General features: G+C 44.2%; 1 protein-coding gene and 1 pseudogene across 2 annotated transcripts in view; both read left to right on the top strand.

The window, feature by feature from the left end:
- Positions 1–316: 316 nt before the first annotated feature.
- LOC102136626 (large ribosomal subunit protein uL11-like) lies at positions 317–1,168 on the top strand (annotated as a pseudogene).
- A 3,396-nt stretch (positions 1,169–4,564) lies between these two features.
- The window catches only part of SLC3A1 (solute carrier family 3 member 1), a 55,595-nt gene continuing 44,251 nt past the window's right edge, over positions 4,565–15,908 (top strand). For both annotated transcript variants that reach the window (XM_065527117.2, XM_005575976.5), the window contains exons 1-4: positions 4,565–5,050; positions 9,911–10,090; positions 10,642–10,796; positions 15,257–15,382. In XM_065527117.2, the coding sequence (XP_065383189.1) occupies positions 4,621–5,050; positions 9,911–10,090; positions 10,642–10,796; positions 15,257–15,382 (891 nt within the window). In that variant the 5' untranslated portion in view covers positions 4,565–4,620. The remainder of the gene's footprint in view (positions 5,051–9,910; positions 10,091–10,641; positions 10,797–15,256; positions 15,383–15,908) is intronic.

Raw genomic sequence — 15,908 nt, 5'->3', positions numbered from 1 at the left:
TAAGTTCTGAGGCTAGGTCACAAAAAGGATATCGTTTCTGCCTTGCCTGCTGTCTCAACTGGGACACTTAACATTTGGTACCAAGCCAGCATGCTATGAAGACGCCCACAGTAGCCAACATGGAGACTACATTGAAGCAATACAGGTATTGAGAACAGAGACGCCCCCAGCCCCACTCCCCACCCAGCTGGCTGCCAGCATCAGGTCCACCAAGGAAGACATATGGATGGCAAATAAGCACATGAAAAGATGCTCAACACCATTAGTCTTTAGAGAAGTACAAATTAAAACCATAATGAGACATCACTACCTACCTACTAGAATCACTGAAATTAAACAGACAACAGACCATGTGCTGGCCAGAATGTGGAAGAATTCACACTCTCATAGGCCAATGAAGGCGACACAAAATGATACTGTCACCGGTAGAGGGTCATGGCTGCAAATTGTCCAGATTCTTGGCATTTTGAACAAAGAATTGGACAAAACGCCCAGCAAAGAAAGAATGAAGCAACAAAAGAACGAAAGCAGCTGTCTCGCCTTTCGGCTCGGAGGAGGCCAAGATGTAACTTTCTTCGTCGTCCCGAATCCGGGTTCATCCGACACCAGCCGCCTCCACCATGCCGCCGAAGTTCGACCCCAACGAGATCAAAGTCGTGTACCGGAGGTGAAGTCGGTGCCACTTCTGCCCTGGCCCCCAAGATCGGCCCCCTGGGTCTGTCTCCAAAAAAAGTTGGTGATGACATTGCCAAGGCAACAGGTGACAAAGGGCCTGAGGATTACAGTGAAACTCACCATTCAGGACAGACAGGCCCAGATTGAGGTGATACCTTCTGCCTCTGCCCTGATCATCAAAGCCCTCAAGGAACCACCAAGAGACAGAAAGAAACAGAAAAACATTAAACACAGTGGGAATATCACTTTTGATGAGATCGTCAACATTGCTTGTCAGATGCGGCACCGATCCTTAGCCAGAGAACTCTCTGGAACCATTAAAGAGATCCTGGGGCCTGCCCACTCTGTGGGTTGTAATGTTGATGGCGCCACCCTCATGACATCATAGATGACATCAACAGTGGTGCTGTGGAATGCCCAGCCAGTTAAGCACAAAGGAAAATATTTCAATAAAGGATCATTTGATAACTGGTTTAAAAAAAAAAAAACGAAATCAGGGATTTATTGAAAACGAAAGTACACTCCACAGCGTGGGAGCAAGCCGAGCAGCGGCTCAAGGGCCCCGATACAGAATCTTCTCCGGTCCGAATACCCTCTAGAAGTTTCCCATTGGCCACTTCATGCTCACCTCAGGTAAATGAAGTGGTAGCCCACAATCAGTCTGTTAGGTTGCAGAAAGCAGCCAACCAGAGGATGAGGTGGTTACAAAAGTTACACTCCTGTGCAAACATATGATTGGTTGCAGAAAGCAACCAATCAGAGGCTAGGGTGAAGTTACAAAGTTACACTTCTATGCAAACGAAGACTCGGCCCACAATCAGTCTGATTGGTTGTGGACAGCAACCATTCGGAGGCTGGAGTGAAGTTACAAAGTTGCAAAGGAAGACTTCACCCACAATCAGTCTGATTGGTTGCTGACAGTCAATTTCCCATGCCTGGCAGAAAAGGTGGGGGATTTGTAAAGGGAGTAGCCTCTGGTTTTTGTGATTTAGGCATGGAAAATTAGGGTTTTCCTTTCAGTTTAGTTCTAGGAACGCTGAGTGAAACAGCCTTACGTTCCCTGCCTTCAAACCCTATTCTCCTGCCTCAATACAACTACTTACCAAAACAGTTTGTCAGTTTCTTAAAAATTAACTATACACTTACCATATTATCCAGCTATTTCACTGCTAGTTGGTTCCTAAGAGAAAAGGAAGCTATATTCTTAGAAAGAGTTCTACGTGATTGCTTGTAGCAGTTTTATTTATAATAGCCAAAAACAAACGAAAAAAATCTCACATGCCCACTTATAAAGTATGGTGTATATTCTTTTTTTGTTTTGAGCCTCACTCACTCTGTCACCTAGGCTGGAGTGCAGTAGGGTGATCACAGCTCACTGCAGTCTTGACCTCCTGGGCTCAAGCAATCCTGCCTTAGCCTCCTGAGTAGCTGGGATTACAGGCACAACCCTCCCCGCCCAGCTAATTTTGTATTTTTAAGTAGAGACGGGGTTTCTTCATGTTGGTCAGGCTTGTCCCCAACTCCTGACCTCAGGTGATCTACCCGCCTTGGCCTCCTAAAGTGCTGGGATTACTAGGCCTGAGCCACCGTGCCTGGCCAGGAGCAGATGTTTAATAGCAAAAGAAGGAGAAAGAGAAAGGAAAATAGCTCTCTCTTTAGTGAGAAAGAAGGGACTTCCAAGAGGAAAAGGTCAGCTGGTGGTGGACACGCCAGATTTGATAGTCCAGCTTGAGGAGGCCATGTCAGATTTAGGTAGGGCTCACAGGTTTTTTGGGTCAGGTGTGACATTTACATAGCACACATGGAAGGCTGGTAGCCCCACCCTAATCCTATTATGCAAATGAACTCTCCCCTCCGCTGAGGCCATCTTGTCTGCTCCTTACTGTACACGTGGCTGGCAGAGAAGGGGAGATGGAGCCGCCATTTTGAACATGTCTAGGCCCAGGTAGTTCTTTCCTGTGGCATCCACCTGTGCAAGCTCCCAGTTTGCTTGTCTATGTCTGCAGCTTGACTTTACTGGCTGCTCTTTGTTAGAAAATGATTTGGTGCCAGGCGCGGTGACCCACGCCTATAATCCCAGCACTTTGGGAGGCCGAGGCGGGTTGATCACCTGCGGTCAGGAGTTCCAGAGCAGTCTGGCCAACTTAGTGAAACCTGTCTCTACTAAAAATACAAAAAATTAGCTAGGCATGTTGGCGGGCACCTGTAATTCCAGCTATACAGCAGGCTGAGGCAGGAGAATTGGTTGAACCTGGGAGGCAGAGGTTGCGGGTGAGCTGAGATCAGGCCATTGCACTCCAGCCTGGGCAATAAGAGTGAAACTCCTTCTCAAAAAATAAAAAATATTCAGTGGGCATAATTAAAAATAATGAGAGGTATCACTGAGTGCATTCAATGAGCCAAGTATTGGGATTTACTCATTTTTAAATATAATTTGTCCAAGATTAAGTAGCTCCTTCCTCTGTACCTCTATACTGTATAGTGCTTCTAAGCCACTCCGCAAAAGAAACACTAAGATTAGGGCCCCAGATAACTATCATCATTTAAAAGAAAAAGAATCTCATTATCAGGTCAGATGATTCATAGAGCTGTATGTGCTCCTGATGAGAGGGACATCTTAAATCATTACATTCAATTTTGTTGTTGCTGAGACAGAATCTTGCTCTGTCACCCAGGCTGGAGTACGGTGGCGTGATCTCAGATCACTGCAACCTCTGCCTCCTGTACTCAAGTGATCCTCCTACATCAGCCTGCCTCCTGAGTAACGGGTACTACATGGGTGCACCACCATGCTCAGCTAATTTTAAATGTTTTTCTTTTTTTTTGGGTAGAGATGAGGACTTACTATATTGTCCAGGCTGGTCTCCAACTCCTGGGCTCAAGCTATCTTCCCACTTCCTCTATTTAACCACGTATAAGAAAAATAATTTCCCCCCAAAGTCATTTTTCTTATGCCTGGCTAAATAGAGAAAGCTTTAAGCTTTAAAAAAAAGTTGTGGTAAAACATATATAACATTTCAGTGGCATTAAGTACATTTATACTGTTATGCAACCATCACCACCATCCATCTCCAGAATACTTTTCATCATCCCAAACTGAAATTCTCTGCTCAATGAACAGTAACTCCCCATTATCCCCTTCCTCCAACCTCCAGTAACCCCCTTTCTATTTTCTGTTGCTATGAATCCGACTACTCTAGATACCTCATCTAGGTGAAATCATGCTTGTTCTTTTGTGTCTGGCTTATTTCACTTAGCATAATGTCCTCAAAGTTCATCCATGTTGCAGCATGTGTCAGAATTTCAGTCCTTTATTTATTTATTGGAGACAGAGTCTCACTCCCATCACCCAAGCTGGAGTGCAGTGGTGCTATCTCAGCTCATTGCAACCTCTGCCTCTTGGATTCAAGTGATTCTCCTGCCTCAGCCTCCCAAGTAGCTGGGATTACAGCAAGTGCCGCCATGCCCAGCCTTTTTTTTTTTTTGAGACCGAGTTTCACTCTTGTTGCCCAGGCTGGAGTGCAATGGCATGATCTCCACTCACCGCAACCTCCACCTCCCGGGTTCAAGCAATTCTCCTGCCTCAGCCTCCCAAGTAGCTGGGATTACAGGCATGCGCCACCATGCCCGGCTGTTTTGTACCTTTAGTAGAGCCGGGGTTTGGCCATGTTGGCCAGGCTAGTCTCCAACTCCTGCCCTCGGGTGATCTGCCCGCCTCAGCCTCCCAAAGTGCTGGGATTACAGGCGTGAACCACCACGCCCGTCCCGAGATTTTTTTTTTTTAAACCTTTGTACTTTTTACCCTTTCTTCCTTGGCTGGACTTTGTCCAGCCAGGTTTATTTATAAACCATACAAAGTTCATTAACAAGACCAAGCATTCAGCAAGCCACTCTTCTACCTCCCTTACTGGAGTAAGGCACTCTGAAGGCATAAGTCAGTGAGACATGGCTGAAGATAAAAGCAAGAGAGACTCCATCGGGATGAATATGAAGGGATGCCAGACAAACAACGGGTTTGTCCATAATGAAGACATTCTGGAGCAGACCCCGGATACAGGTAGCTCAGCAGACAACCTGCAGCACAGCACCACGAGCATCCTTGGCTCCCAGGAGCCGGACTTCAAGGATGTCCAGCCCTATGCGGGGATGCCCAAAGAGGTTCTTTTCCAGTTCTCTGGCCAGGCCCGCTACCGCATACCCCGGGAGATCCTCTTCTGGCTCGCCGTGGCTTCTGTCCTGGTGCTCATCGCGGCCACCGTAGCCATCATTGTCCTCTCTCCAAAGTGCCTAGACTGGTGGCAGGAGGGGCCCATGTACCAGATCTACCCGAGGTCTTTCAAGGACAGTAACAAGGATGGGAACGGAGATCTGAAAGGTACATGCCCAGAGATTGTTCAGGGTGGGTGCCAGGAAAGATGGGTTTATGGTTCTTTCGTTCCTCGGAACCAAATTATGCCTGGGTTGTTCAGTAAGCACATTCCATTATGAATGGTCATGCCAAGTTGCTCCTTGTTTATGATATTCTTAGAAAATCACTCTGCAGAAGCCAGCAGTTCTTTTACTAGCTGAAAGGCTATTTGCTGAAGGCCTTTGAGCCAAATGAGTTGTTTAATTTATTGCCCACTAAGTACATATAGTTGTTCAGTCATCAATTCTAACTTCTTACATAGAGCAGCCTTCCTTCTAAAATCTATGTCCTGTTTCTGGGAACTTTATAGTTGAATATGTCAGGGTGGCAGTTGGGAATTGCTTTCCCAGTATACGATGTGGCTAGTTTGGCTGTGTGGCTGGGAGTTTATTAGTGAATAGAGCATAAATAATATTTTTTTAAAAAATCAAGTTATATCTGTAAAAAGTACAGACTGAGTCTTAAAGTTTAAATTCTAAAAAAGGGAAGGAAAGGAGAAAAGGTGTAGCAGTATGCATTCGTCATTACTTGAATTAAAGATTGTTTAAAACCATGTCCATATTAGTATGAAACTGAAGTAAAGAATTAACCAGGGGTAGTGGTACATGACTGTAGTTGCAGCTACTTGGCAGGCTGAGGGGGGAGGATTGCTTGAGTCTAGGACCTTTCAGCCAGCCAGCTTAGGCAACATAGGAAGACCCTATCTCCAAAAAAAAAAAAAAAAAAGTGAAAAATTATTTTTTAAAAAAGCTAAGTTAATAATTTCTGGGGGGGGGGGTTATATATAAAACATCCTTACAATACATTGCTCAAACCAGAACATACCTAAGGGTAAAATTATGCCAGATGGCAGGCATACACTGGGAACTTCTGAGCAAATTGGTTAGTATGGTCACTCTAGTTCAAGGCAACAATACGAAACAAATTAGGAAACTAACAAACTAATGTTTTACAATGATAATTGGTTTGAAGAAAACAAAACAGGATGATATGAATGGGGAAAGTAGAAATGGGCTTAATGTATCTTTAAAATGTTACAAATGAACTCTTGAAACCTGCAACTTTCCTTAATCACTAGTAGAAGGATTTTCTTTTTCACACTGGTCTCATTCTCTCTCTCTCTCTCTCTCTCTCTCGCTCTCTCTCTCTCTCTCTCTCTCTCTCTTTGAGACAGAGTTTCACTCTTGTTGTCCAGGCTGGAGTGCAATAGCATGATCTCAGCTCACTGCAACCTCCGTCTCCTGGGTTTAAGCAATACTCCTGGCTCAGCCTCCTGAGTAGCTGGGATTACAGGCATGCGCCACCATGCCTGGCTAATTTTGTATTTTTAATAGAGACGAGGGTTCTCCATGTTGGTCAGGCTGGTCTCGAACTCCTGACCTCAGGTGATTTGCCTGCCTCAGCCTCCCAAAGTTCTGGAATTACAGACGTGAGTCACCGCATCCGGCTGTATCATTCTCTTTTAAAAAATTGTCCTGCATTGTCACTCATTGAAGAAGAGTGTATCCATCCTTCACGGTGCAGCTCAAACCCATTGCCTTCATTACTCTTTCTTTAGCCTCCCTAATCAGACCATGGGCTCCCCACCCCAGACTCTTTGGCTTTGGATGTGTTTCTAGCATCCTTTAATCCTGCCTTGAGTGACTCCCTTTCCCCGACACATGACCTATTACCTGCTGCCTTTTGCACACAGCAAAAGCAATGTTCTGACTGAATAGACCTAAAGCCCTAAATCCAGAGATACACTTACCACTTCCTGGCCCTGCCTTCCTAATAATCTCCTTCTAGACAGGTCCAACATTCCTATAAACACGGTGGTTTCCTTTTTTTTTTTTTTTTTTTTTTGGAGACGGAGTCTGGCTCTGTCGCCCAGGCTGGAGTGCAGTGGCCGGATCTCAGCTCACTGCAAGCTCCGCCTCCCGGGTTTTTCACGCCATTCTCCTGCCTCAGCCTCCCGAGTAGCTGGGACTACAGGCGCCCGCCATGTCACCCGGCTAGTTTTTTGTATTTTTTTTAGTAGAGACGGGGTTTCACCGTGTTAGCCAGGATGGTCTCGATCTCCTGACCTCGTGATCCGCCCATCTCGGCCTCCCAAAGTGCTGGGATTACAGGCTTGAGCCACCGCGCCTGGCCAACACGGTGGTTTCTAATCAGCTCTGACGTTTGCCATTTCCAATAACTGTTCTTGGAGAAATGTTTTACTTCCTGCAATCCATAGGCATTTGTCTTTGAGGTTGAGAGGATTTCGTTGTTGTTATGATGAAGATCCCATTCCAGTTTTGAGTCTGGTTTTACTGATTGCCCTCTCTCCCCCTGAAGTGTGGGGTGGGATCCCTTGTTTACTTTCTCTCTCTAGCCACTTTGTTTTCATCCTCATGTTCCTTTGTGCCTCATCATAAGATATATTGTGTTGCTGTGCTGGCTTAGATCAAAACTCTTTTGTTGCCTGTTGAGTCCCAGCTACTCGGGAGACTGAGGCAGGAGAATGGCATGAACCCGGGAGGCAGAGGTTGCAGTGAGCAGAGATTGCACCATTGCACTCCAGCCTGAGCGACAGAGCGAGACTCCGTTTCAAAAAAAAAAGCAGCCTGTTATAGGGGAAGAGCCCAGATCCTAGGTGTGGAATGACTGTGCTTTGGAATTAGTGACCTTCAGCCTGCTGTGTGGCCTTTGACAGTTTGATTCTAGGAAGCCACATCAGGATTATACAGAAAGTTACTGGAGATTGAATACTAGACTCAAGTTGCTGAATATGCATTTAGGACTCTGAACTAGAAGGAGAAAACACATTATCTGCTCATTATCCTACGAAGTTCCAAATACAAAGTTTCATTTCCACATGTCTTCTCAGCTAAGCCTAAAATTCTCTTCTGTATAAATTCCTGGCTTCCTATATAAGTGAATAAGGGAAACAGGCCAAATGTGGCAAGTTCAAAGGCAGTCTGAGAGTGGAAACAAAGACTCCTCAAATACTGGCACAGACTTACCTTCCGTGTTGCGGTTACACTCCTCCTCAGACCCCGGGCGCTGACAACATTTATCACCTTTTAAAATTAATTGATGTATTTACTTATTTATTTATATTTATTATTATTATTATTATTTGAGATGGAGTCTCACTCTGTCACCCAGGCTGGAGTGCAGTGGCATAATCTCACCTCACCGCAACCTCTGCCTCCCACGTTCAAGCAATTCTCCTGTCTCAGCCTCCCAGGTAGCTAGGATTATAGGCATGCACCACCGTCCCCAGCTAATTTTTGTATTTTTTAGTTGGGATAGGGTTTCACCATGTTGGTCAGGCTGGTCTTGAACTCTTGACCTCAAGTGATCCACCTGTCTCAGCCTCCCTAAGTGTTGGAATTACAGGCATGAGCCACTGTGTCCAGCCTTCTCACCCTTTTTTAGACATGCCCTGTCTATGCTTGCTCCCTCCTTTCCTTTGCTGTGCCTGGAAGCCCTTCACTCTGATCCCTCTTGCCCGCACCATCCTGGGCCTTGTCTGTCCTTACCCTCAGGGGTCATCAGCTTCCTCTGCCCCTGGGGGCCAGGGGCTAATGCCCTGATGCCCTTAAAGCACTTTCTGCAGCGCTTCCTTAGCTCTTCTCCAGTCTCGTCGTCATGCCACCCCTGCCTGCAGACGCTTCCGAGACCAACACCACCCAAAAGAAACACAATGGGAGTCACATAAGAAATTGTAAATTCTGTAGTAGCCACATTAAAAAAAGGAAAAAAGAAGCAGGTGAAATTGATTTTAATATGTTCTGTTTAATCCAATGTATCATTTCAACACATAATCAGTATAAAAATATATACATATTATTATTATTTTTTTTTATTTGAAGACAGGGTTTTATCATGTTACCCAGACTGGTCTCGAATACCTGAGCTCAAGCAATCTGCCCACCATGGCCTCCCAAAGTGCTGGGATTACAGGCATGCGCCACCATGCCCGGCCCAGTATAAAAATATTAATGAGATTTTTACATTCTTTCTTTTTGTATAGGGTCTTCAAAATCCAATACATGTTGTTCCCTTACAGCACAGCTCAATTCCAACCAGCCACGCTGCCCATGCTCAGTAGCCACATGTGGCACCTGGCTGTTAGAACAGCGCAGTGTAGACCACGTGACCGATGGGGCCATGTGTTACTCTGCTCTGTTCCTTGACACTTAGCTCAGCAGCTGGCATAGATTAGCTGCTCAAAAACTATGTGTAGAATAAATGAACAATACCATAGTCTTGGTTTTAAATATAAAATAATGAGTAAGTCACAGATTTTTGTTAATGCTATGTTAAATATCATCGATTACTGCTAGGTAACTAATTTGATTTTTTCTTTTCTTTTCTTTTTTTCTTTTTTTGAGAAAGGGTCTTGCTCTGTCGCCCAGGCTGGAGTGCAGCGACACGATCTTGGGTCCTTGTAGCCTCCACCTCCCGGGTTCAAGTGATCCTCCTGCCTCAGCCTCCCAGGTAGCTGGGATCACAGGCATGTGCCACCACGCCCAGCTAATTTTTGTATTTTTAGTAGAGACAGGGTTTTGCCATGTTGGCCAGGCTAGTCTTGAACTCCTGACCTTAGATATCCTCCCTCCTTGGCCTCCCAAAGTGCTGGGATTACAGGTATGAACCACGACACCCGGCCTAATTTGATGTTGTTGTTTTTTTATAGAGCTAGATCTTCCTATTTGAATTATACTCAAATTCAACAAAATTCTATGTATTTTTGCCCTCATGTAAATATTTCCATCTTAGGCATATTTGTTATATTTTTTGTCCTTTAACTAAAACAAAGTAGGATTTGTTCATGACTTTGACTTTTTTCTTCAGGTATTCAAGATAAACTGGACTACATCACAGCTTTAAATGTAAAAACTGTTTGGATTACTTCATTTTATAAGTCATCCCTTAAAGATTTCAGATATGGTGTTGAAGACTTCCGGCAAGTTGATTCCATTTTTGGAACGATGGAAGATTTTGAGAATCTGGTTGCAGCCATACATGATAAAGGTAAGTTGAATGGAAAGTGGGCAGCATGGGGGTGAGGGTTGAGAGAAGCACTTTTTCAAATGTTTACTTAAAGCATTTCTTCCCTTTAACTGTCGTGTACTATTTCTTTCCCTCCCTCCCTCCCTCCCCCTTCCTTTCTTCCTTCCTTCCTTCCCTCCCTCCCTCCCTCCCTCCCTCCCTCCCTCCTTCCTTCCTTCCTTCCTTCCTTCCTTCCTTCCTTCCTTCTCTTTCTCTTTCTTCCTTCCCTTCCCTTTCCTTTTTTCCTTTCTCCTTTCCCTTTCCTTTTTCCTTCCCTATCTCCTTTCTGTGCCCCCCCTTTCCCTTCTTTTTTTTTTTTTTTCCCAGACAGGGTCTTGCTCTGTCTGCCAGGCTGGAGTGCAGTGGCGTAATCATGGCTCACTTCAGCCTCCACCTCCTGGGCTCAAGCAGTCCTCCCACCTTAGCCTCCCAATGTATTAGGGTTATAGGCGTGAGCCACTGCTGTGCCTGGCCTGTCATATGTTATTCTAATACAACTTTTCCTAGCATTTGAAATTTTTTTTACTCATTAGGTTTAAAATTAATCATCGATTTCATACCAAACCACACCAGTGATAAACATACTTGGTTTCAATTGAGTCGGACACGGACAGGAAAATATACTGATTATTATATCTGGCATGACTGTACCCGTGAAAATGGCACAACTGTTCCACCCAACAACTGGGTAAGTATCAACCTGTCTGATTTACAAAGCGGTAAAAGGCAGATATGCAGTGATTGAACTGGTTTAGTAAAACCCTTTTGAGGAAAAAATTAATGAATATAGTTTATGGGAAGGGGGAAGTTTCTGAAAGAAATAGACGTAAGGCTTCCAGTTATTATTTACCCAGACCTCCAATTATTATTTAGGTTTCTGATTTCATCATAGAGGTGATGTGTTCTAGCAAATTCAAACCTATATTCTCTCCTTCCACTCTTGCTTCACTTCCTACCTGATCCAACTTGGATTCCATGTCCCATTAGTTTGATAACCATGTTTCTACTATCCATACGCCTTTGCTTATTTATTTATTTTTTCTTGAGATGGAGTTTTGCTCTTGTCCCCCAGGCTGGAGTGCAATGGCACGATCTCGGCTCACTGCAACCTCTGCCTCCTGGGTTTAAGCAATTCTCCTGCCTCAGCCTCACCAGTAGCTATGATTACAGGTGCATGTCACCATACTCGGCTAATTTTTGTATTTTTAGTAGAGGTGGGGTTTCACCATGTTGGCCAGTCTGGTCTTGAACTCCTGACCTTAGGTGATCCGCCCACCTCAGCCTCCCAAAGTGCTGGGATTACAGGTGTGAGCCACTGCGCCCCGCCCCCTTTGCCTTTCTGACTTTTTGTCTCCTCTGACAAAACCCTAGCCATGAATGAACCCAATTATCTACTTTCTTTTTGCCTAAATCCTGGTAGTTGAGTCTCTGGAGATATCACACCTTCATTGTCCCCACCTGAACTGAGCCATCCAATCTTCTTGGGAATTTTGCTAATTCCAACTGATCAACTTTCCTTCCCTCCGTCTTTTCAAACATCGTATCTGCCTCTGCCCCGATCACTCTCAGCAGCAAACTCGACTTCACAGAGAAAACAGAGGCCATCAAGCCTGCCTGCCCCATTCCCAACCTCTTCCTACTCACTCCTTTTACAACAGAGGCCACATCCCTCCTTTCTGGGGTGACCAGATTTAGCAAATAAAAATTCAGAATGCCCAGTTAAATCTGAATTTTGGATAAGGAGTGCATAAATAGGTTTTTAGTGTGGACCATACCTTCTTTTTTATTTTTGTTTTTCAGAGACAGGGTCTTGCTCTGTCTCCCAGGCTGGAGTGCAGTGGCTTGATCATGGCTCACTGCAGTCTTTGCCTCCTGGGCTCAAGCAATCCTCCCAGCTCTGCCTCCCAAGTAGCTGGGACCACAGGTGTGTGCCACCATGCCCAGCTAGTATTTTATTTTTTTGTAAAGAGAGGGCTTCACTATGTTGTCCAGGCTGGTCTTGAACTCTTGGGCTCAAGTGATCCTCCTGCTTCAGTCTCTCAAACGGCCGGGATTACAGGTGTAAGCCACTGTGCCTGGCCGCATGAGTCATGCTTATACTCAACAATATGTGTTGTTGATCTGAATTCAGATGTGACTGGGCATCCTGCACTTCATCTGGCAGCTCTGCTTCTGTCCCAGGCCAGAGCTTCCCCTTGCTCGGGTTTGTGTTCTCTCCTGCCTTTATTCTGGATCATCCCTTCCTCCTTCAGTCCTCCTTCTCTCTTCTGGACCTTCTCCATAAATATTTAAACGTCAACTTTTAGGTGACCCAAGGACACTCAGAATTGACACATTTCCAGGCCGACTTTGTGATGTGTGATCTTCTCCCTACCTTTCGTCTCCAGGTTCAGTGAATGGTACCACCATGCAGCCTGAGGAACAGGCTGTCAGCAAGCCCTGGCAGTTTCACCTCTTTAATCTTTTCCTCCAGTTCACTGACTTGTTGAAATTGCAATGACATTAGCAAACATTTACAAAATACTAACTCTGTTCCAGGCTCTGTGCTAAGTGTTTTATATTCATTAATTTAGTTAATCCACTCTATAATCCTATGAGTCAGGTGTAATTCCTGTTTTGCAGATAGGCAGACTGAGGTTATTCAGCTAATAAATGACAGGGCTAACGATGGGATCTAGTCATTCCAGCTCCACAGTCTGCTTTTAAAAATTGCTGCTATGCTCAAACCATATCACTTCTTGCTTATAGAATGGTCACAGCTGCCTTTTTTGTATCTAGTTTTTCCATTGCTTTGTTAGTTGTTCACTATAGTCAGGGTTGCATTTTCTAATGTAATAGTTAATATGTTCAAAAATACGTATCTGTATATGATGGATAAAAACCTTGTAGTATAAAGACTTCGACTCTAAAAAAATTATTTTTTAGTTTTTTCTATTTTGAACTTTATGAAAAGTATCACGCTAGGTATAGTCTTCTGTAACTAACTTTTTCACAATTTATTCATGTAGCTTCAGGTAGCTCATATATTTTCATTGTTGTATATTTCACTGTATGAACAATCCATAGTTTACTTACCCACTCTTCAGTTGATGGGAAGTTGGGCTACTTCCAGTTTTGTTTTGGTTATTTTTTAATGAACGATGTTACTATGAACACTCCCATTAATCTATCTTGGGGTACATGTGCAAGGTCTTCTTTTTTCTTTTTTTGAGATGGAGTCTTGCTCTGTCACCCAGGCTGGAGTGCAGTGGCGTGATCTTGGCTCACTGCAACCTCTGCCTCCCCAGTTCAAGCGATTCTCCTGCCTCAGCCTCCCAAGTATCTGGGACTACAGGCACCTATCACCACGCCCGCCTAATTTTTGTATCTTTAGTAGAGATAGGGTTTCGCCATATTGTCCAGGCAGGTCTTGAACTCCTGACCTTGTGATCTGCCCACCTCGGCCTCCCAAAGTGCTAGGATTACAGGCGTGAGCCACCGCGCCCAACCAAAGGCTTCTTTAAGGTAAATAACTAGGAGTAAAATTGCTGTGCAGGATGTTGCATGCTCAGCTCTGCAGGATAGTGTCAAATTAATTATCAAAATGGTTGTACCAATTTATATCCCCCACAGAAGTATTAAAAAAATACATGTTCCCATTAATTCCTGGTATTGCCCAACTTTGTAATATTTATTTTAAAATTATTATTATCATTATTTTGTGTCAGGGTCTCACTCTGTTGCCCAGGCTGGAGCGTAGTGGCTCAATCATAGCTTACGGCAGCCTCGAGCTCCCGGGCTCAAGCATTCCTCACTGCCTCAGCCTCCTTAGTAGCTGGACCACAGGCACGCACCATCATGCCTGGCTGAGTTTTTTAATTTTTTTTGTAAATATGGGGTCTCACTATGTTGCCCAAGCTGGTCTTGAACTTCTGGCCTCAAGCAGTCCTCCCGCTTCAGCCTCTCAAAATGCTGTGATTACTGGCATGAGCTACCATGCCCAGCCCCGACTTAAAACAATATGGCATTGAGATCTTAATTTTATATTTATTTAATTACTAATGATGTGTCTAATTCTTAATACAGTAATTATCTAATTCCTAATGATGTTGAACATCTTTTCCTACATTTATTCACTTGAGTGTCTATTTCTGCGAAGCACCTGTTTATGGTTTTTTTCCCCTACTTTCTTTTGGATTATTTATCCCTTTGAAATTGCTTTCTTCAGTTCTTTTTGTATTCTGGATACTGATCTTTTATTGATCATGTACACTAAAAATCTCCTGCCCTGGTTGTGTCCAGGCAGGCTGTGTGTTGAACTGGAAGGGGCGCATGTCCTTGAAAGGCAGCAGCTGCTACTCAGCATCTGCCTCTTGTTGCCATGGACATGTGGACCCAGCATAACTACGTCTTCCAACTCAAAAAGATTTATGTGAAACCTCTCAGTTTTTAAATGTTTTCCAGATGTTCTCTTTAACATGAAATGGACAAAAGGCCTAGGACAGAGCCCCATGAAGCTCTCACATTCAGGGGCCCACCGCGTTGACTTAAGGAGTGGTCAGAGATGTGGGAGGGCAGCTGGGAGAGTCACGCCTTGGGGCCATACATGTGAGCATTTCCAGACAGAGGAGACCAGTGACAGAGTCAACTATTGCTGAGTACCAACACTTGAAGTTGCTTTTTATTCTTGGAGACTGGTAGAGATTTTAAGTGAAGGATTCTAATACTTTTCTGGGGATACAATTTAAATATTCAGTCTATCTGGACTCAAGCTCCAAGATGAGCAGAATGTGTCTTTCTTCCAAATTGACTACCATTTTGCTTCTCTTCACAAACAAGAGTTCAGACCCTGTACAGAAGATTCAAGAAAATACATTATTAATGTCTGTTCCTTAAGTTGACCTTGTCTTGGATTTGAGAGCGCTGGTTTGCTGTTGCAGTTGTTACAAACAGCCTCTACTATAAAAATACATTGCAACTCTGTTTGTTCGGCATTAGGCCAACGGGGTGGGGAGTATTTGGAGGGGTTACTTTAACCTGCTGCTGTGCATAGAGGAAAACTCTCAGGATTTACATACTCTGCCTGCAAAGGATTAGGGAGGACAGTGATCTTTATTTGCTGGCAATACCATTATGTGTAACTGATGTGCTGTTTTCTTTGTTTGCCAGTTAAGTGTATATGGAAACTCCAGTTGGCACTTTGATGAAGTGCGAAACCAGTGTTATTTTCACCAGTTTATGAAAGAGCAACCTGATTTAAATTTCCGCAATCCTGATGTTCAAGAAGAAATAAAAGTGAGTATAGATACCCACACAGACTTCTCCATTAATGGAAGTTTAGGTAGTTATTAAAACACTTTATATTGCACAGTAATTGTGTAGGCAAATCAAGCCTTTAGTTATTTGAAATACTCTATAGTTATTTGAAACACTTTATATTCCACAATAATTGTGTAGGCAAAAATCAAGCCTTAATTAAATCCAGGATTCAGCTGTCTGGTGCAAATGTAGACTCTCAGACGTGTTTGTGGCTCCTTCCTTCATCTAACCCAGAGTACCCTAAATGGAAGGAGTCAGAAACACCTGCCACCCGAGCTCCAAGTTGCCCCGCCACCTGTGACAGTAAGCTGTGCGGTGTCTGTGACAGTGAGCTGTGCAGTGCCTGTGACAGTGAGCTGGTGCAGGGAGGTGGGTCATTTGGGGTCTGGCTCCTGCATCTGCAATGGGCCTCTTGATGAGTTATTTGACTTTCATGTCTTAGCTGTCTCATCTATGAAACACAGTTGGTGGCAGTATTTGTTTCATAGGGCTGTTTGGAAGA

Source organism: Macaca fascicularis, chromosome 13 (assembly GCF_037993035.2).
Source record: "Macaca fascicularis isolate 582-1 chromosome 13, T2T-MFA8v1.1".
In the NCBI taxonomy this organism is placed as follows: Eukaryota; Metazoa; Chordata; class Mammalia; order Primates; family Cercopithecidae; genus Macaca; species Macaca fascicularis.
This window is presented reverse-complemented; position numbering and strand designations above follow the sequence as displayed.